Source organism: Neophocaena asiaeorientalis, unplaced genomic scaffold, assembly GCF_003031525.2.
Source record: "Neophocaena asiaeorientalis asiaeorientalis breed wild unplaced genomic scaffold, Neophocaena_asiaeorientalis_V1.1 scaffold45, whole genome shotgun sequence".
NCBI classification, from domain to species: domain Eukaryota; kingdom Metazoa; phylum Chordata; class Mammalia; order Artiodactyla; family Phocoenidae; genus Neophocaena; species Neophocaena asiaeorientalis.
The window spans coordinates 2,258,798-2,281,186 of record NW_020174642.1 but is presented as its reverse complement, the minus strand read 5'-3'; the positions used below and the strand labels follow the sequence as shown (position 1 = coordinate 2,281,186).

The window sequence follows — 22,389 nt, the reverse complement described above, 5'->3', positions numbered from 1 at the left end:
TCAGAGATGAACACTGAATCAGTCCTCAGCCCTCTTCCATATTTTCTCCTTGAGATACCCTAGCTGCCCCTGTGACTTCGGTTACCACTTAATTACTATCAGCCTGTAATCTGTATTTCTGCTTTAAACCACTCTTTCAGTGGTTTCTGTACATCTGTCTTACATACATTTCCACCTGGATGTCCTTCAGTCATATCAAACACATTATGCTCAAACTCTCCCTTGCTCCCCTCCCTGTTTTGGTTAATGGTGTCTTTCCAGCTGTTGGGTACCCAAACAGTCATTCTTAGCTCTTCCTTGCTTGTTGATAATACCACATCAATATTTCTCAAATAAAAACCTTTTCTTTAGCCTGTATGAGTATGGCCTCAGTTTACATCCTTATTCTCTTCCTCTCTAGAGGGTGTCTTTAACATTTTCCTTCAGTCCTCCTCCATACTGCTGCCACCAGAATTGTCTTTCTAAATCGCAGAGCTGATTTTGTCACTTCTCTGCTTACAAGCCTCTGGTAGTTTCCTAGTGCTTAGAACAGGGGCCTGCAGACTATGAGCTGTGGGCCAAGTCTGGTGGTCTGCTGCTGTTTTGTAAATTTAAGTTTTATTAAATTAAGTCGTGACAGAGATTGTTTGGCCTGCAAAACTAAAAATGTACACTATCTGGTTCTTTCCAGAAGTTTGCAAATCCCTTGGCTTAGAGATTAGAGGTCAGATTTGTGTAGGCTGAAAAATCCTTGATGCTCTTGTCCCAAACATGTTAATCACATCACTCTTTGAAATACCTTAAACTCTACCCTGTTCTCTTGTGGCCCTACATAATTTCGCATATTTTATTCCTTCTTTTTCATCTGTCAAACTCCTCTTCTTGCTTTAAAACCCAGCCAAGTTTATTCTTCCTTTATCAAACTTTCCTCAACTCTTCCCGGAAAGTAGTGTCCTATAACACTCTTTTCATATTTCTATTATAGCCCTTTTGTGTATGTATAGTATAGCACATTTTATAATGCAGTTAATTATTCTTCTGACAATGTCCCTAACTAGACTGTTTTCTACATTGATTGTCTTAATCATTTTTGTATACACAGCGCCTAACATTTGTAGCATTTAACAACTAGTGAAGAGCTGGATGAACAAACAGATGGTAACATGAAAGTTTGGTCAAAAGAAAAAATTTTGAATTAGGTATGTTATTTGGACTTTGATGCATATGGAAATCACTCAGACCATGTTTATATGTTAAAGTGTGTAGTTGTTTTCTCCTCTTGCTTTTTGCAGCTATCCTGTGGTTTCCTAAACTGAGTGTGTGAAATTTTCACAGTTGAATCACTTAAAATGCTCTCTAAAAAGGACTCATTTCCTTTTATAAAGAGTTGCCTCTCTAGTAATAGGAATAATTGCTATCTAATGTATTATAAGACTTGTGGGTCCATTATTTCAGTTCAATAATCTTGTTTTTTTAAAAATTGGTACCTGGGTCAGTTTTGCGGGAGAACATACCAGTAATTTCCTTGATCTCAAAAAAGTTTAAGTTTATTTAAAATAGTTACAGACATAGTACATTATATAAGAGGTTTCTCAACAGGCACGAATCAACAATTCATTGTGTTAATTACAATAACTTTTAAAATCACTTTGCATTAAAAAAAATGTAATTCATGCTCAGTGCAGCAAACTTTGAAAATAGAAAGCAAAACAAACACACCATCCTGTGACCCATATATAAAATAATATTATGAAAGTACTGGTTCTAGAGCACAGGCTCAGTAGTTGTGGCGCATGGGCTTAGTTGTTCTGCAGCATGTGGGATCTTCCCGGACCAGGGTCGAACCCGTGTCCCCTGCATTGGCAGGCAGATTCTTAACCACTACGCCACCAGGGAAGCCCTAGATACAGTTTTAATAACCTGTTTTTTTCACTTGGTATTAGTCATTACCATTTACTCATGCCATTAAATGTTTTTCAAAAATAGATTAAAAAAAAAATTTTTTTTGTGGCCACGCCCTGTGGCATGTGGAATCTCAGTTTCTCGACCAGGGGTTGAACCTGCACCCCCTGCATTGGAAGCATGGAGTCTTAACCACTGGATCACCAGGGAAGTCCCTCAAAAATAGATTTTTTAATGTCTGCATTAAGTAAACTATTTTACTTAAACATTTATTCTATTATTGAACATTTAGATTTCCTCTAAGTAGTCTTTGCCTTCATTAAGTCTCCAAAGGCCTATTATCTTAAGTTAAATATTGTATACTTATCTCCACTTTAAGCCAGGGGATCAGTGTTAGTATTGTCGATTGCTGTTATTAAATCAAGACTGTCATGATAAAATGTGCTTATTTTTTGGTAAATATCAATAAGAAAACCCATATGAAAGTCAGTCTTCTCAGTTCAGAGTGTTAGTTCTTAATATACTAGCCCTCTCCTGAATGTTTACCATAGTGACCATCTTGGTGCCTTTGCTCCTTTTATCCTAACGTTCTTCACTTGGTTTCCCGTTGCACTTGGTGAAACCCCAAATCCATCATGAAGTCCCCATTAATCTGCAAGGTGATCTGGTACTTACCTGTCTCTCTCCATATTTATTCCAAGCCACTTCCTCCCCTAACTTACTATATTCTTATTCTCTTTGGTACCAGCTAATTCTTCCTTGCTAGTATCAAAGGGACTTAGTGGCTTTTGTATGTAATCTTCCCTCTCTCTGCTCTGCCTCTTTTGCTTTTCCTTAATCTAATTAACTTTACTCAGCTTTTAAATTTCAGTGTGTTTTAAAATTTTAGCACGTGTTGCCTCTTTAGAGAGGCATTCCCTGACCATTCTCAAATAGGTCTCCCTTATATTGTATCAGGATCATGTGTATTTCCTTCATAGTAACTGTTTGTATTATTTTGATGTTTCTCTACCCCACCCAAACCCCTGACCCTCCAATTTAAGCTCCAGGAGGGAGAAGACCATGACATTTCAGAAATTAGTGTGTGGAAATAGCCCTCTGTATCCTTGGGTTACACATCCATGGATTCAACCAACCAGGGATCAAAAATACTCAGGAAAAAAAAAATTCCAGAATGTTCCAAAAAGCAAAACTTGAATTTGCTGAGTACTGGCAGCTATTTACAGGACATTTACATTGTATTTATAACTATTTACATAGTATTTACATTGTATTAAGTATTATAAGTAATCTGGAGATGATATTAAAGTATATAAAGGAGGTTATATGCAAATAGTATGCTATTTTATATAATGGACTTAAGCATCCACAGATTTTGATATCCGAGGGGGGTCCTGGAACCAATCCCCTGTACATACTGAGGGACAACTGTATGTTTTCTGCTTATAGAACTATTTATAAATAGGTTAATATATGCAAAATGACTTTTATAATAGGAAACATGACTTTTATAACTTTAAAAAAATAAATTTATTTATTTATCTTTGGCTGTGTTGGGTCTTCGTTGCTGTTCACGGGCTTTCTCTAGTTGTGGCAAGCCGGGGGCTACTCTTCGTTGCAGTACGTGGGCTTCTCACTGCGGTGGCTTCTCTTTGTTTCAGTGCACGGGCTCTAGGTGCGCAAGCTTCAGTAGTTGTGGCTCGTGGGCTCTAGAACGTAGGCTTAGTGGTTGTAGTGTGCGGGCTTAGTTGTTCAGCGGCATGTGGGATCTTCCCAGACCAGGGCTCAAACTCGTGTCCCCTGCATTGGCAGGTGGATTCTTAAGCACTGTGCCACCAGGGAAGTCCCATGACTTTTGTTTTAACCTTCAGACTTTGTCTTAAATTCATGGCGACCTTCCCTAAACTTGTTTTTAACCAGTTAATATTTAATCTTTGATAACAGTTCATCTCTGTGTCTGCAGGCTATCTTGATAAAATGTGCCCATAATGCGTACATAGTAAGGCTTTAGTGCAGCTGAAGCATATCTAAATGATAAAATTTTAAAATCTTTTTTGTGAGTAAAATTTACATACTGTAAAATACACAGATCTTAAGTGTACACTTCAGTAACTTTTGATAAATAAATGTACCTGCATAATCACTATCCCAACCAAGATATAGAACATTATTATCACCCCAAAAAAGTTCCCTTGTAGTCAGTCCTCAGCCCCTATTGGCAACCACTGTTCTGATCTCTGGGACTATTGATTAGTTTTGCCTCTTCCTAAGCTTCATTTTAAATGGCATCATACAGTATATACTACTTTGTGTTTGCCTTTTTTCACATAAATCAGGTTTTTGAGATATTTTTTTCTGTGTGGTTATATATATCGTTCATCATTTTTTGTTGCTGAATAGTATTCCATTGTATGAATCCATCATAATTTGTTTATCCATTCTTCTGTTGATGAATATTTTGGTTGTTTCAGTTTGCTACTAATATGAATAAACCTGCTATAAACTTTCTTGTAAAAGTCTTTTTGTGTGTGCACATATGTTTTTACTTCCCTTGGTAAATACTTAGGGATGGAGTTGCTGGGTTATAGGGAGGATTATTTTTAACTTTGTAAGAAACCACAACCAGAAATGTATGAGATTTCCAGTTCTGCTTCCAACAGTCAGTCTTTTTAATCTTAGCCATTCTAGTGGATGTGGTGATATTTCTTTAATTTGCATTTCCCTGATGACTAATGATGTTGAATACCTATTTAGATGCTTTTTGGTCATTGTCTTTTTAAGTCCTTTGCCCATTTCAAGTCTGTTCAACTCTCGTGCACACTTTTTATTGCCTATATTTTGTTTTTTTTATTATTAATCTTTAAGTGTTCTTTCTGTATTGTAGGTACAAATCCTTTGTCAGATACTTGTTTTGCAAATATTGTCTCCCAGTCCGTGTTTCCAGTGTTTGGACCTTCTGTAGTACATTTATAGTACTTCTTTTCAGATTAACAATTAGACCCATTACTTTAAATTTAGAAGTATTTCACTTAAATCCATATTTAAGCATATTATTTGAAAATGTAACTGACATGCTATTTAGAAAGTTTATCTTTGTGGATATCCTATACAATGTTATAATTTTTGCTTTAAATAGTTGTCTTAAATAAAGAGAAGGAATAAAAAATAGTCTTTTATATTTACTCACATATTGATTATTTCTGGTATTCTTCATTCCTTCCTGTAGATCTGAGATTAATCTGGTGTCATCTCCCTTTAACCTGAAGAATTTCCTTTAGCATTGTTTAGTGCAGATTTGATGATGAATTATCTTAGTTTTTGTTTACCTGAAAATATTTTTATTTTATCCTCATTTAAAAAAAGCTTTTTTGAGATACAATAAAGATATGATAACAGTCACCTGTTTTAAGTGTACAGTTCAGTGATTTTTAGTACATTTATGTGCAGTAATCGCCACAGTCTAATTTTATAACCTTATGCCTATGAGTACTCACTCCCTATTACACTCCGCTCTCCCCTGCCCATCACTAGGCAACAGCTGATTTACTTTCTGTGTATAGATTTGCCTCATCTGGACATTTTATATAAATGGAATATACAATACGCGGTTGTCTTTCACTTAGCGTAATGTTTATGAGGTTCATCTGTGTTGTATCATGTATATTTCCTTTTTATTGCTGAATTTGTATTCCATTGTATGGTATCCCACATTTTATTTATTCATTCATTAATTGACATATGTTGGGTTGCTGCACTGCTTAGTTATTATGAGTAATGCTGCTATGAACATTTGTGTACAAGTTTTTGTGTAGACATATGTTTTCATTTCTCTTGGGTAGATAGATAGGGGTAGAACTGCCATCACCCTCACTTTTGAGGAATACTTTTGCTGGATATAGCATTTGAGATTGATTTTGGGCTGTGCTGAGTGGCTTGTGGGAGTTTAGTTCCTTGACGAGGGATTGAACCTGGGCCCTCGGCAGTGAGAGCATGGAGTCCTAACCACTGGACCGCCAGGGAATTCTCATGATTGCTTTTCTTAAAAGCACGTCAAAAAATGTCCTTCCATTTTCTTCTGGCCTCTATTGTTTTTGATGAGAAGTCAGCCATCATACATATTGTTCTACTACCCCTGTGTGTAATGTGTTGATTATTTTTCCCCCTAATGTTGCTCTGTTTCTTTTTATCTCTGGTTTTCAGCAGTTTTATTATGATGTTTTCCTTGTGTTTATCCTCCTTGGAGTTTGCTGAGCTTCCTGGATTTGCAAATTATTATTTTTCACCAAATTTGGGAAATTATCAGCCATTATTTCTTTAAATATTTTTTCTTCTTGATTCTTTTATTTTTCTGGGACCCAATTAAACATATGTTAGACCAGTTATTAGTGTTCCTGAGTTTCCTGAAGCTTTATTCATTTTTTCCCCCTAATTAAAAAGAAAAAAAACCTGTTCTCTAGATAGGATAATTTCTTTTGATCTTTCTTCAAGCTTACTGTACTTTTCTTCTACTGTCTCTAATCTCCTACTGAGCCCATCTAATTAATTTTAAATTTCAAATATTATAATTTTCAGTCATAACATTTACATTTTAAAGTTTCTCTACTGAGATTCTCCATTAACTCAGTTATTTTGACCATGTTCCTTTGTCTTTGAATGTGTTTATACTGGCTGCTTTAAAGTCATTGTCTGCTAATTTTCAATATCTGAATTATGGGGGGGTCTGTTTCTATTGACTGCTTTTTTTTCCTCCTTGAAGATAAATCACATTTTTTCTGCTTCTGTAAAAGTCTAGTAATTTTTTTTTTTAAACTATACAGTTGACCCTTGAACAAAACAGGGGTTAGAGGTGCTGACCTTCTGTGCAGTCAGAAATTCATGTTTAACTATACATTGGTCCTCCGTATCTGCAGTTCTGCATCTGTGGGTTCAACCAACCATGGATTGTGTAGTACTGTAGTATGTATTTAGTGAAAAAAATCCACATATACGTGCATCTGCATAGTTCAAACCTGTGTTGTTCAGGGGTCAACTGTATATTGGACATTGTGGATGATACATTATAGACACTCTGGATCAGTTATCTTCATCTGAAGAGTGTTACTTTTTGTTCTAACAGGCAATTAAAATACTGACTGATCACCCTGAAATTGTGGAGATTTGGTTTTATACTTTGTTGGAGTGTGTGGAAATCTCAAGGAAATCCCAGAGATTTACTAATCTCTGACCTGGTGGAACTCAAGTTCCAAAATGCCTTGCAGGGGATAGCAGCTGAAATCTGTTTAGTACTTCTAGGCTTCCAGATATTTTTTTCTGCTGAGGTCCTTGGAATCTCCTTCATGCATGTGCTGTTCAGGGATTAGTCAGGATTTAAGAGAGTTTATATTAGTGTTTGGGGCTCCCTCTTGTGACTTACCCCATTCCAAGATTTCCCCTTCAGTTTCCAGCTGCTCTTGTCATCCTGAACTTCATCCACTGATACCTGAAGCCAGAAAGACTGATTTTTTGCTCAAGTTTTAGCTATCCTGCACCACAGGGACTCACTTGGCTGGGAGTGAGAGGTTAGGGGATTCTTCAGGGGGAAAAGCTGTATTAAAGTGGATCTTGCTCATGGTGTTTTCTTTCAAGGGGTAAATGCCCTCCAGTTTCTGCCTGCTTTTCAGCACTCTTTAGTGCTTTAAAATAGTTTTTTTTCCCCTTTTCTTTCTGGAACTTAAGGTGTTCCTGAATCATCACATCTGAACATACTCTCTTTGTTTTGAAAATTTGCACAGCATGCTGTACCCTTATATAGTTTTTTATGCATGTGATTTTTCTCCTTCCAGTTATCTATTGCTGCATACAGACAACTCTAGAACTTAGTAGTTTAAAACAGCCATTTTATTATGCTTACAGTTCCTGTGGGTCAGGAATTTGGAAAGGGCATAGCCAGGATGACATGTGTCCGCTCCGTATACCTGGGGCCTCGTCAGGGAAGTCTTAAAATGTGGGAGTAATGCTAATAACTGGAGCAGCAGTCACATCTGGCAGGTGGCGGCTGGGTTGCCACCTGGAACCGTGGGCCAGAACACCTCTACGTGGTCTCCTCACAGCACTGTGGCCTTGGATTTTTTACAAAGCAACTCAGGGCTCTAGTGTTAGTGTTCCAGAGAACCACCTGCAAGCTGCATTGTCTTTTATGATCTAGTCTGAGAAGTTGTATGTCAGAGTTACATAGCATCACTTTCTCTACTTTATCGGTGAACCAGCCTTTATTGTTGGCCTAAATTCAAAGGTAGAGACATAGATCCACCTCTCAATTGGAGAAGTGTCAAAGGCTTTGCAGACACTTTATTTTTTTTTTCCAAATAAAAAATACTTTAATTTTCTTCTTTATGGTCACAGTAACTTTCTGAGTCAGAAATTTGACACACTGTTATTCCCACATGTGAGGTCTTGAGATACAGATACTTTTTAGTTATTTGCCCAAGGTCAGTGACAAGTGCAGACCCCTAATTTTCATTCCTGAATGTCTCATTTTCAGTAATGCTGAGTTCAATATATGAAAACAAAACAAGGAAAATATATTTCTGTAGTCCACTCTTACCCTTGGTTGAATGGAATCTCCTTAGATACTGTGAGCCCATGACAATATTGAAATGGAAACTTTCCTGTGGCCTTTTTTTTTTTCTTCATTTTAACATCTTTATTGGAGTATAATTGCTTTACAATGCTGTGTTAGTTTCTGTTGTACAACAAAGAGAATCAACCATATGCATACATATATTCCTATATCCCCTCCCTCTTGAGCCTCCCTCCCACCGTCATCCCACCACTCTAGCTCGTCGCAAAGCACCGAGCTGATCGCCCTGTGCTGTGCTGCTGCTTCCCACTAGCTATCTATTTTACGTTTGGTAGTATCTATATGTTGATGCTACTCTCACTTCATCCCAGGTTCCCCCCAACCCTGCCCCATGTCCTCAAGTCCATTCTTTATGACAGACATGTTTAAAACCTCCATGCTCATTTACAAATAGTAAGCTCCTTCTGTGTCCTAGGACAGTCTTATGTATATCTCAATAGATATTCATTGTAGTATTGAATTTTTCTTCTTAACTATAGTAGATTTAGACCTAAAGTTAAATTTGTGTTTAAAGCTTTAAGAAAGGAGTAAGATATTTCACTTCTTAAAAACATTTCCTTAGATCGATTTTTTTGGTCTTTTTATTTGTAGAATATAGTATTTAATGAAAAGTCCATGCTTAAGTGGTGAAAATGGCAGGCTTCCTAGATAATTTCCGTTGGCCAGAATGTGAATGTATCGACTGGAGTGAGAGAAGAAATGCAGTGGCTTCTGTAGTAGCAGGTATATTGGTAAGTGAAAAAGCCTGGTTGGTGACATTTATACCTCACTTTTTGCCCTGAAAATTAATCTTGATTCCTTTGAACTGTGAATACCCATGATAATACAGTTTTTGAAGGCAGTAGTTTTTTAAGTAAATTATGTAATATGTATCATTCCTTTAGGATCCTCAAAGGCTCAGAATTTGATGTAACTAATAATATTGTTGTGACTCATTGAAATTCAGGATGTGCAGACAGTAGTAACAACCTTAGGCTGCATTAGAACTGAAGCCCTGCAGCCCTTTAGGGAAGGGTTGCCATCTTCATACCCCAGCTGCAGCACAGGCAGGAAGCGAGAGGAAGAAATTTGTGGAGGAAACTACTGCTTAATTTTCTTTCCAATATTTTTTTAAAAACTTTTTATTATTGAAAATATCAATAGTATACACAAAAATAGAGAGAATGGTATAGAGTCCTCTCTAACCCCCTGTACTTATCATTGAGCTTCAAAAAAAAGTCAGATCATGACCAATCTTGCTTTAGCATTCCACCAAGCACTCCCTGCCCCCACTGCACTTTTTGAAGCAAATTTCAGTGTATGTTCCACTTAATTTAAATTAATCTTTTCCAGTATATAGTTCTATACCTGAAGTTCAATAGAAAAGATAAATAAAGAAATAAAGTGGAGCAGGAGCTAAAGATATTGGGGTGGCCAAAAAGTTTGTTCAGGTTTTTCCATAACATCTTAGAATTGTGAAGCAGTGTGCGTGCAGAATTCTTTTAGGTGTTTCCAAGTTTTTCTTGCTCTCTGTGGTCACCTCGCCTGCACTTAATTTGTCTATGAAATTCCTTAGTAACTTGTCTACTTTAGTTCTATTCAGCTTAGTTTACATAGAAACATTACATTTTGCAAACTCATGTTTAGTCAGTTTTGCAGTATTTAATCAAATTACATAATTAAAATTATAGCAAGCGTAGATATTTTTTGGAGACATGGCAGCTCATTTGTGGAAGCAAAAGTGCTTGGGCATATTAAAAAAGAATGTTCCACATTCTTTTTAATATGAACGAGAGAGTGAAACACATCAGGTAATCAGGGAGCTGGTTAGTTGGAGGTTAGTTAAGAGAGCTTTGGTTGTATATAATTTTATAGTGGATAAAAGAAGCAGGTAATTCATTCCTAGGTAATAAATTTTTCATCTTGCATTAAGAGCAGAACTTGAATCTTACACAGATTTGATTAGATTCACCTCATATGCTATAAAGAATAAGTAAACAAGGGATTCTTGTTTTTTATATTTCAACATCTAAAACTCAAAGTAGACATATTTTATGTTTCAATTATATGGTCCATAGAAAACATGGAATGTTAAGGAACAGTATCATGCTAAGCCAAAGTATTAGTGTTATTTTAATGACATGGGTTCTTTCTCAAGTTTTTTACAGGTTGGTGGATAATGATTGATGCAGCCGTGGTATATCCTAAGCCAGAACAGCTGAACCATGCCTTTCACACATGTGGTGTATTTTCCACATTGGCTTTCTTCATGTAAGTATGAAGGTAATTCTCAATTCAAGATTATTTTTCTAAAAACATTTTTTCCTCAAAGTTTAATGCTATCTGGAATAACTTTTTAATTTCATTGATTGATTCTTCTTTAACATGATAAATATATGTGTGTATATCTATATTGCCATTTTATTAAGATTTTTAAAATCAAGAATGAGTGTTGAATTTGGGGGGGAGAGATTAATTGGGAGATTGAGACTGACATATACACACTACTATATATAAAGTAGATAACTAATAAGAACTTGCTGTATAGCGTAGGGAACTCTACTCAGTACTCTGTAATGGCCTATATGGGAAAAGAATCTAAAAAAAAAAGAGTGGATATATGTATATGTATAACAGATTCATTTTGCTGTACACCTGAAACTAACACAACATTGTAAATCAACTATACTCCAATAAAAAATTTTTTTAAAAAAGTGTTGAATTTAGTCAGATAATTTTATTATACTTTATAAAGATTATCATGTGATTTTTGTTCTTATATTTGTTAAACTGACAAATTACTATGTTTTATAGATCTTAAGATTTTTTTTGTATTTTAGTATCTTTGAATATCAGTGTGCTTCTTGTAGTCATTGGTATCTTATAATTCATAATATTTTTTCCTTCTTGGCAGTATAAAAAAATAATGGTGCATCTTAAAAATCATTGGCATCTTAGGTTTAATGAAGTATGTTATATTTCTAGATTTTTTAGTAGGAAGTCATCCTTGAATACTCTAATACATTCAACTTTTTTTTAATCCTTTTTAAAATTTATTATTTTTATTGGAGTATAGTTGCTTTACAATATTGTGTTAGTTTATATTGTACAGCAAAGTGAATCAGCTATACGTATACATATATCCTCTCTTTTCCAGATTTCCTTCTCATTTAGGTCACCACGGAGCACTGAGTATCTAATACATTCAACTTTTACCATGGAGTATTATTTTTTTTAAGTGTGTCACTTAACTGTATTTGCCAGTATTGGAGGGAGGGCAGGACTGGCCTTAAATGAGATTGATCTATGACTTTCCTTTTTTATTAAATCATATTTAGGTTTAGCCATTATCTCACTTCATAAAAGAGTTTGGAAGCTTTTCATGGATGTCTTTTAATAATTTAAAAAAATATGTTAAACATTAAGATTACGTAATTTTCTTATACTGTCAGGAGCTTCAAAAAGGTAAATTGTAGAAGATGGAACTAGTTATATTCATTCAGGATGCTTAGAAAAGACAATTCCTGCTACAAATATACCCGCTCTAACAAGAATGGAAAGAGAAGCTGAATAAAGTATGCCTATTTATTATACCAGATGTTCTCTGAATTTGAGAAATGGATGAGAGAAAATCACTTGACTTTTAACACAAAGAGAAACTTTTGAACTCTTGGTTATAATGAGAACCTTAAAATGGGGTAACTCATGGTGGGTCATTCATGTATAAATATAAAATAAAATAGACAAAGAACTCAGAAAATTGGTCTCTTTCATAATCTTTGGAGACAAGTGATAGTAATCCCTTAAAATTAAGTATGTTTTTGTTTGATGTTATTATAAATGGAAATGTTTTCTTAATTTTGTTTTCAACATATTTACTACCAATATATAGAAAACATTGATATTTTAAAAAAATTAAGTATGTTTTCTGGGTGTACTTTAGGAAAATAAGACTAGCATAGTATTTCTATCCACTAGGGTATTTAAATTAAAAGATAATGTTCAGTTATTCAGATACTGGCTTTAGATAAGAAATGCTTCCCTTCTAAATGATATATAAATATCTCTGAATATTTTAGCAGCATGAAAGCTTATTAGATGATTTTGTATTGTTCTAGGATAAATGCCGTGTCCAATGCTCAGGTGAGAGGTGACAGCTATGAAAGCGGCTGTTTAGGAAGAACAGGTAAGGGCACTTTGAGTTGTTAATGTATGCTGGCAAAAGAGGGATTTATCAGCAGAAAAAACAAAGCCTCTAGTGAGTCTTTATTTAGGGATGATTAATGATTATGTAGGATTTTAAAAAATTTACTTTTAAAAAAAGTTTCTGTGTTATTTAGAACTTTAAGAAAGTTAAAGTTACTGCCAGAGGTTACTGGTTTTTGTCATGTTATATTGCCCATAGTATATAGATAAAATGTAACCATGCAAAATCAATGGATCTTGACTGTTCCTGTGTTAATGATGGATTTATTCTTATCCCAAATGTTGGCCAATAGTGTTACTTACAAGATGGCTGACCGTGATTACTGAACAGCAAAGTATGGACACATTAAGAGATCAAACCTAGGACTACAGTGTTTTTCACATTCAGTTCTGATCACCTGAGTAACCACCCATAGGCTACAACAGAAGTATTTCGAAGAAGCATGCTGTTTGTTTACATATACATATTTTTTTGAGTTTGAATTTTTTTTGGTTTGTCATCCAACAGTATTTTCCTTTTGTTCAGATTATAACACATTCTATTAGAATCCAGGGGTTTGTTTTCAGTGGAATTTCCATGCTGTATATAAAAAGCTCAGGACTAGACATTCTATTTCCAGCCTTTAAGGACTAGGAGGGGTGACTTGTGGTTATAGCAGGAATTTGGAGTAGGTGGGGGAGGAAGTTTGAAGGATGGTTAAGAATAATAGCAAGTACTTGTAGAATACTTAGTGTGTACCAAAGACTGTCCTGAATGCTCTACACATATTAACTCAATTAATTGTCACAATAGTCCTATAAGGTAACCACTCTTGTCCTCAGTTTTAGATTAAGGAACTTAAGGCACAGAGAGCTTAAGTAACTTGTCCAAAGTCATAAAGCAAATAAGTGGTGGGACCAGGATTTGAACACTGACAATCTGGTTCCAGAGCCCATGCTCTTGGCCACCATGCTATGTTTGTATCCAGTCGAGAATCATTTAGTCTCTTTGTCTACAGTATCATATATATATATATATATTTGTCAGTGTATTTGAGGATAACTTATATAAAATATAAAATAAAATTCAATTTAAAGCGTACAGGTCGATGAGTTTTGAAAAATGTATACAGTTGTGTAACTGCCACTACAATCATGATATAGAATATTTCCATTACTCCGGAAAGTTCCCTCGTATCTCTTTGTAGTTAATCCCCTTTCCCCCACCTCCTGGCCACCACTCATCTGCTTTCTATCACTGTAGTTTTGCCTTTTCTAGAATCTCATATAAATGGAATCATAAAGTATCATAAGACATTAAACCAAATCAAGGAGCTGATGAGCTTAGCTTTAAAAAAAAATTCTTTTTTTTGTAAGAACACTAAACATGAGATCTCCTCTCAACACAATTTTAAATGCACAATACCATATTGCTAACTATAGGCACAGTGTCGTACAGCAGCTCTCTAGAGCTTATTCATCTTGTGTAGCTGAAACTTTATACTCGTTGAACAGCAACTCCCACTTCCTCCTCTCCTAGCTCCTGGCAACCACTACTGTACCCTCTGTTTCTATGAATTTGACTCTCTTAGATACCTCGCATAAGGGGAATGGGCCTTAATAAAGAAGGAAATCCTGCCATATGTGACAACAGAGGTGAACCTGTAAGACATTATGCTAAGTGAAATAAGCCAGTTACAGGGGGACAAATTAGCTTTCTTTTGTACCTGACGCTTTAAATGCTGATGCACATTTTATAATTTCACTTCCATTGTGATCCTTGAAGAATTGGAGAGGATGGGAATAGTGATAAATGACAGATGAACCTAAGTTAAAAGTGCATTGTGTGTGTCTGTGCATGCATGTCTACACACACATGCATGCCTTGTGCCCCAGCTTCAGCAGGTAATGTCAGGAATGAGTGAGAATAAAGAATAAAAAAGCATGGATTAGCAAGTAATGTTGTGCATAGAGCACACATTAACGTATTTGATCATTTTTCTTTCAAAAATATTCCACAAGCATTGCTGTGGATTATGTTACTATTATCTATTTTCCGTAGAAAATTTCATTGTAACTTACCCAAAACTTTTTAGCTTAAAGGTAGAACTTGTATGTGCCTTGGGTCTGTCTGGTTCCAAAGCCCATACTTTTTACTCTCAGTAGTGACTATAACATTTTATTCCATGATTATTTCTTACCCAGTTAAAATTCACAGTCAGTTTACGTCAGTTTACATTTATGCGTGGTACCTTTAGTGCAAGTTCTGTCTAGTGCTTCAAAAATTCAGGGCAAACTATCTTGTAGGCATGCTCAGCTCTTGCCACACTAAGCTTTCATACTACTTAAATGGTTTGTGTGTAATTTATTCCCATTTAATTCCCAGAGGAATTTGCAGGAAAGTGTTATTAACGTAATAAATATACTACAAATGGAACTGTTAAATAAGAAGGAACAGGAACTAGGTAGAAAGAAGATCATGTATTGATACTCAGACTCTAGGACAAAATGGATACTCTTAATTATTAACCTTGACTCTGAGCTTCCTGGTAGTCAAAGCAAAAAAGGGAAAACGTTACAGTTTTTTATTTTTCCCTAAACAAAAGTGTACTTATTTTTCGAGGGAAGTTTTTTTCTTGTTCAGTTTTGTTAAAAAATTTTTGTGTGGTCATATATAAAGGACATGAAGGAAAATAATTACAAGGATTTTTGATACTTCCTTTCATTCACTTTAGGTAAAAGCTGTGATTGAATTTGGAGGATGTTTTCCTCCAAGGAAGTAAACATTGTTGTATATTTCTGGAGATCTGCTTAGTATTATAATAAAACTTAGATAACCTAGGGACCCATTTCTCTCAAATATAGCTGTTCTACTCATTCTGAGCTTTGAGCTTCCTGTATATCTGGTGTCTAAAATATATGAATTTCTGTTCAGTTAGTAACAGAATATCTGAAATTGAGGCAAATTTAGCTTTCTATTATGGAAATTGGCTTGGATTTTATTTTCACTTCAGGGGAGCTATATTCCCCTTCCATAGGGTGACAGGCTGTCAATATCTGTGATCAGGGTCTGGCACAAATGCTAACTTGCTTTCCTAAAAATGTATTGAATCTACTCAGGTGTCCAGATGATCACTTTATTGAGATTCTGTTGTATAACTTCTAAAATTCTATACAGTAGGGGGTTGAAGAGATACTTTTGTCCTTGAACTTTTCAAGGGTATGTGGTACAGTTTGGCTGAATAAGAGAGATTGAATATATGGTTGCTGTTAGTACCATGTTGAGTAGTACCATGATATTAATGTTGATGAAAAGGGGTCATATGGTCCTTATTCATTTGCATTCTCTCATTCCTGTGTGGTAATGGCTATCTGAAATACATTTGCTACTTCTAATAGAACAATTACTTTGATAATATATTTTTCAGTTAGGGTGTTTTTTTTTTGTTTGGTTTTTTTTTTTTTTGCGGTACGCGGGCGTCTCACTGTTGTGGCCTCTCCCGTTGCGGAGCACAGGCTCTGGACACGCAGGCTCAGCGGCCACGGCTTACGGGCCCAGCCACTCCGTGGCATAGTGGGATCCTCCTGGAGCGGGGCATGAACCCGTGTCCCCTGCATCGGCAGGTGGACTCTCAACCACTGCGCCACCAGGGAAGCCCTCGGTTAGGGTTTAATTAATCAGTTTAGTCGAATAATTACTTCTGAAGCTTTCCTACTTTAGTTAACTCGGCTGTTAGTTTCTCTAGCCAGTAGAATGGTAACTTACCCTTTTTCCCTTTCCAAGTATCGCTTAACACCTTTTAGTTTTAGTTTCTTCTTTTCAATCTTCATTCAGTTAAATGTTTTAGCAGGTGTATATAAATACGTGACTGTCTTTGATAGGCATAGCATATATTAGATGAGCAGTGTTCTAGTGTTATGTATTCCTAAGGCATAGAGCTGTAGAAATGAGCAAACTCATAAAACCTATTTTTCACACAGGTGCTCGAGTTTGGCTCTTCATTGGTTTCATGTTGATGTTTGGGTCACTTATTGCTTCTATGTGGATTCTTTTTGGTGCATATGTTACCCAAAGTAAGTATTTATTCCTCTTTTATTTCATAGGAAAGATTCAGATAGGTCCTTTATATTTGGCTTAGTCTGTTAACTCCCCATGGAGTAAAATTTAGTTTAATAATTCAGTTAGCTTGAAGATAAGACTCTGTTTGAAGATATAAATTATTTAATAAAACTTCTCAGTGGGGTCATTTAGTGCAGTGGGATAGCCTCGTTAGGAAATCCAAGCCACTGACAAGACCAGGTAACTCTCAGCTCTCTCTAGAGGTTCTGATTTCCTTCCTTACCCCAGATAGCCAGGCTCTATATGAGAGGCCTTTTACTGAGCATTGTAGTGGTAAAAGTGAGAAATCTGTACAGGGCTACAGCCCCTTATACACAATTCTAAAATCCACAAAAGTGCTGAAGATCAGGTTTTTCATAACCAGTTTGGCAGCAAAACCTGACCTAATGATCCAGGGCTCATTATAGTCTTTATTTCATTTAATAAGTATTCAAATGTTTTATTAGAGGAATGTGGTTGTATTTGATTGTGGGATGCTGGTCCAAACATAGTTGGGGGTGCTATGTAATATTATGCCCTGTGTTACCGTTTTTCGTTTTTTAAATAAATGTATTAATTTATTTACTTTTGGCTGCGTTGGGTCTTTGTTGCTGCACGTGGGCTTCCTCTAGTTGCGGGGTGCGGGGGCTACTCTTCATTGCAGTGCGCAGGCTTCTCATTGCTGTGGCTTCTCGTTGCAGAGCACGGGCTCTAGGTGCGTGGGCTTCAGTAATTGTGGCACATGGGCTCAGTAGTTGTGGCTCACGGGCTCTAGAGCTCAGGCTCAGTAGTTGTGGCGCATGGGCTTAGTTGCTCCACGGCATGTGGGATCTTCTCGGACCAGGGCTCAAACCCGTGTTCCCTGCATTGGCAGGTGGATTCTTAACCACTGAGCCACCAGGGACTTCCCCCTGTGTTACCATTTTTAAATCTGAAAAATCCTGAGTTCCAAACCATACCTTGCCCCAAGGATTTCAAGGCAAGGCATTGTGGACCCCAGTATCTTTCTGTCCACTGATACATCTTCTCTCAAACCCCAGCCTCTAATTTTTCATTCATAGGTACAAGGGGAGGTTTTTTTCTTTAGGGGGCAGAGGTGCTGAGAAGCACTGCCAGTTCACAAGGGGAGTTTTTTAAGTGCAAGACTGAAGACGTGTGTAGCCTTCCTGTTGAAACTGGTGATTCAGTGGAGTGAGCTCTTAGTATACCATTCTGAGTTTTGTGACTGTTCCAGTCACCATAGCTTTTCATCACGGGGATGGCGAGAGGTTTTGAAAAGCAGGACCCAGTCTTAGCATGTGCTTCTGGAAGTATCAGAAGAACCTCTTTCACTGGCTCTCTCCCTTCACTCCAAAGACAGGAATAAGTTTCAGATAACAGTTTATTCATCTTCTGATGTCTCTATCTTTGGAATCTCTTCGTCACTCTGCTTAACTGTCACATCTTGTCCTGACCCACAGCTGACCTTTTAATATCTTGATAAGATCCCTTAAGTATCATAGATTGATCAGTATAAGATTTGGGAATACCTTTGTCTTTCATTTTGCACAAAATAAGTCAGTACAAGAGGACAGTGGTTGCCTAATGTTTAATTAATACTACTCTAAAATGTGTTATTTTAGTTAATTAAAAATACCCTGGAGCACACAGTTCTAGCATGAAGCTTATTTGAGGGAAAGTACTTTCTTTCTTTTTTCTGGGGGCTGTGCCATGCAGCTTGGGGGATCTTGGTTCCCCGACCAGAGTTGGAACCCATGCCCTTGGTAGTGAGAGCGCAGAGTCCTAACCACTGGACCCAGGGAATTCCCTCAGTGGTCATGTCTTAATCTTTAAAGAACTAGTACATACTGAGAAATTTCTCAATTATGGATCTCATCTTCATGTTTCTACAGCGTTGCTCGTTACATATACTTTTTAGTTTGTAAACTGACTTCAGAGAGCATTTCTAACACATGTTTCAAATCTTTTACTGTACAGATTTTTCTGGAACTGTTAATAATCATAGCAGCTAACATTTATATAGTACTTTATGAGCCAGGAACTGTTCTGAGCACTATGCATAGTCCACATCTCACACTCTGTGGGGCAGGTGCTGTTACAATGCCCATTTTAGAGATGAGGAAAGTCAGGCATAATGAGGTTAAATAATTTGCCCATGGTCATACATTTAGTCAGTGGTAGAGTTAGGATTCAAATCCAGGGGTATGGCTCAAACTTGGGGCTTTTAACCATGCAGCTATATTGTTTGCTATGATATCAAAGGCTACAAATTGAATATTTCTTCATCCCGACTACTATTTTTAATCAACATTGATAGTTTTATAAGTTAAATATCCACAAAAATTTGAGTAATTTCCAAATTTTTCTTTTTCCTTCCTATGAAGATAGTGACTGTTTTCTCCAGGAGAATATGATGATGAATTATAATGATTCTTTTCATATACGTCAGATTTGTGCAATAAAACTCCTGAATTCATGAAAGAAAATAAAATGAACAGACTGTTACATCATCAAAAATTTAATTTGTATCTTTCTAACATTGTGTGTTTCTGTATTGGCCATAGGAAGTGAAGGGGTCAGCTGCTGCTTCCTCGACAGTTCCGATGCAGCTAGAACCATAGCAACTACTTTAGACAAAAAGAAAACCTAATAATTTCATTGTCTTTTATCCAGAGTGAGAGTAATCCTTTGTTTTGGGAGAATGAGCTTGTCGTTTTCTTACTTCAATTTCATTGTGGATTTCTTAAAGTTAATGAATAATAGTAGTGTTTTATAATATACAGAGCATGTCATTATGAATGGCATGAATACTTAGTTACTGCCATTTGCCTTTTGTAATTATCTGATCTGTTTTACTTTGTGTGTGCAGATACTGATGTTTATCCAGGACTAGCTGTGTTTTTTCAAAATGCACTTATATTTTTTAGGTAAGTTGCCTAATTTTTTAACTATACACCTATAACATTTATAGAAACATCATCTTTATTATAAGAGCAGCATAGGCACTGGAACATGTATAAATCTCTTGGATTAGTTACAATGTATAGAAATTCTTTTAAAAGGTGAAAATTCTACTATTGCATAAAAGCGTACACAAGCCATTTAATTAGGGGCCCTGCTATGTGCCAAGACCTCAGCTAGATGCTTTATATATGTTACCTTTTAAATTCCCACTTAATTATCTTAAGTATGTAAAACAGGTGGTGCTCCCATTTTATACATGAGGAAATAAGACTCAGAGCTTACTTAAGGCCGCTTAGCTAGCAAACGCAGAATGGGGATTTGAACCCAGAGTGCTGCTTCCATAGCCTGTGTTTTGTTAAGAAACCATATCATGTACCTTTAATAAAATAAGAAAAAAAGAAATTAGAATTAATACATACTATGCATGTCGTATACAAAACCTGGTTGGTGAATTGGATTTTGTATTAAGTTTTTAAGATAACAAAGTAAGTATAAAAATAAAAGAATATCAAAAGTATTTTTTAGGGGCAATCTTCTAAAAAGCTTCCAAAATGAGGCCCTGTAGCCTTTGCTTTCCAGAATGAAATGTCTTTTAGTGTAAAGATAGGTATTTTAGGCGTCATTTATAAAATTATATCCCTTACCCCATACCCCTCTCACAAAAGTATTAAGATCTAAGCCTTGGAGAAATTTGTTTTTGTCATTGATTTTAAGCAATTTGATTATGATGTGCTGTGGTGTAGTTTTCTTCATATTTCTTCTGTTTGGGGTTCATTGAGTTGCTTGGATCTGTGGATTTATAGTTTTCATCAAACTGGGAATCTTTTCAGACATTATTTCTTCAGATATTTTTTTCTGTCCACCCTGCCCTTCTGGCTTCCAATTACATGTATATTAGGCTGTGGGAAGTCATCCCACAGCTCACTGGTGCTTAGTTCTTTTCATGTTTTTTTTTGCCCTACCTCTCCACCCCTACTCTTACCCATCACTCCATCAAGTATTCTCTTTTCTTGTTTTCTCTCTGTATTTCATTTGGGATAGTTAAAGATTGTTATATCTTTAAGTTCACTAACCTCTACCTCTGTCATGTCTAATCTGCTGTGACTCCCATCCAGTATGTTTTTCATCTTAGACATTGTATTTTTCATCTCTATTAGCTTGATTTTTTTAAAAACAATTTCCACGTCTCTCCCTAACATACTTATGCTTTCCTCTGCCTTCTTGAACGTATGAAGTATGTTTATAACTATTTCAGTGGCCTTGTCTAATTGTGTCAATTCTTAGTCTGTTCCTATTGATTATTTCTACTTATTTTTTTCATTCTGGATCTCTTTTCCCCTGTTTGCTTCTTTGCATGAAGCTCATTGGGGGCTGGACTTTGTGGTATTCCTTTAAATGCTTTTGAGCTTTGTTCTGGATGCAGCTCAGTCACTTGGAAACAGTTCAATCCTTTCAAGTCTTGCTTTTAAGCTTCGTTAGGCAGGACCAAAGCAGCTTTAGTCTGGGATTAATATGTCCCCCTTACTAAGGCAGTACACTTTTGAGTATTCTTCCTGATTCTCCATGTAGTCTGAGGTTTTCCACTCTGCTATGAGATTCTGAAGTCTTCCCAGCCCTGTGGGAGCTTTGGGAATTGTTCTTTCCAGTGATTCCTGCCCTTTTCTTGGGTAGTTTCCTCACATGCATCTGCTGTCAGCACTCGGCAGAAGCCTCAAGGGGAACCCCCTACCGATCTCCTGGGCTCCCCTTCTCTAGTTCTCTGTATCCCGCCTTGCACACTCCAGCCGCTTGGCCTCCCTGAACTCTCAACTCTCTTTCCTCAACTCCGGGAGACCACTGTGCCCTGCCTGGGTTCCCTCTTATTGCACTGTGGCCTTGGACACTCTTGGTTTTGAAAGATGTTCGACAGTTTCTGCTGTCTTGTGATTGTATTTCTTGGCATGTGACTGACAGCCTTCTGGGAATACAGTGAATTTTCATGAAGACACCTTAGGCACTGTTGAGAGATCAAATTTAAATTCAGATTCAGCCATTTATAGTGGTAGAGGAATCTATATAAATGACAGTTGGATGAACAGAAACCTTGTATGTGTAAAGGCCTGTGCTCACGTGGGCAGTGACCACTGCATCAGCGATGCGCTATGCCCAGAGGGTGGCAAGTTATCCAGCCAGCTGTGTGCTTCCTGTGTACCAGGCCTTTTCTAAGCACCAGAGTGCACTCCTACTTCTCCGGCCACTCTTCCTCTGTTTCCTTTGCAGGCTGATCCTCCACCCTCTGGCCGCTAACTTTTGAAGTTTCTTAAGGTTCTGTTCTAAGCCTCTTCTCAACTCGTTCTTTCTCTAGGTGAGGTCCTTTTTGCTTGGGACTTCAGTTATTGCCTATATGCCAGTGAGTCACAGCTGTCTATCTCCACGTCTAAACCACATATCCAGATTCTCACTTATCCCCTCTTGGGTGGCTGACATTTCAAATTTACCACCTCCAGCATACCCACAACTCAAACTCACGTTGCCAGAGTATCCCATTCTTCTGCCCCACTCCTTCCGTTATACCTTGCCGAGATAATTCCCACTCTTCTTTTAGATCTCAGTTCAGTCACTACTTCCTCAGGAAAACCTTCTTGACCTCTAACTAGATCAGATCCTTATATTTCCCTCTCTT

General features: G+C 36.7%; 1 protein-coding gene across 4 annotated transcripts in view; it reads left to right on the top strand.

The window, feature by feature from the left end:
• The window catches only part of TMEM50B (transmembrane protein 50B), a 36,786-nt gene that overhangs the window by 4,837 nt on the left and 9,560 nt on the right, over positions 1-22,389 (top strand). For 2 of the 4 annotated variants that reach the window (XM_024758141.1, XM_024758142.1), the window contains 5 exons: positions 9,092-9,231; positions 10,638-10,750; positions 12,598-12,665; positions 16,646-16,738; positions 19,633-19,690. In XM_024758141.1, coding sequence (XP_024613909.1) covers positions 9,133-9,231; positions 10,638-10,750; positions 12,598-12,665; positions 16,646-16,738; positions 19,633-19,690 — 431 coding nt within the window. In that variant the 5' untranslated portion in view covers positions 9,092-9,132. Of the gene's footprint in view, positions 1-9,091; positions 9,232-10,637; positions 10,751-12,597; positions 12,666-16,645; positions 16,739-19,632; positions 19,691-22,389 lie in introns of those variants that run through there. The other 2 variants (XM_024758143.1, XM_024758144.1) reach the window with 1 other exon arrangement.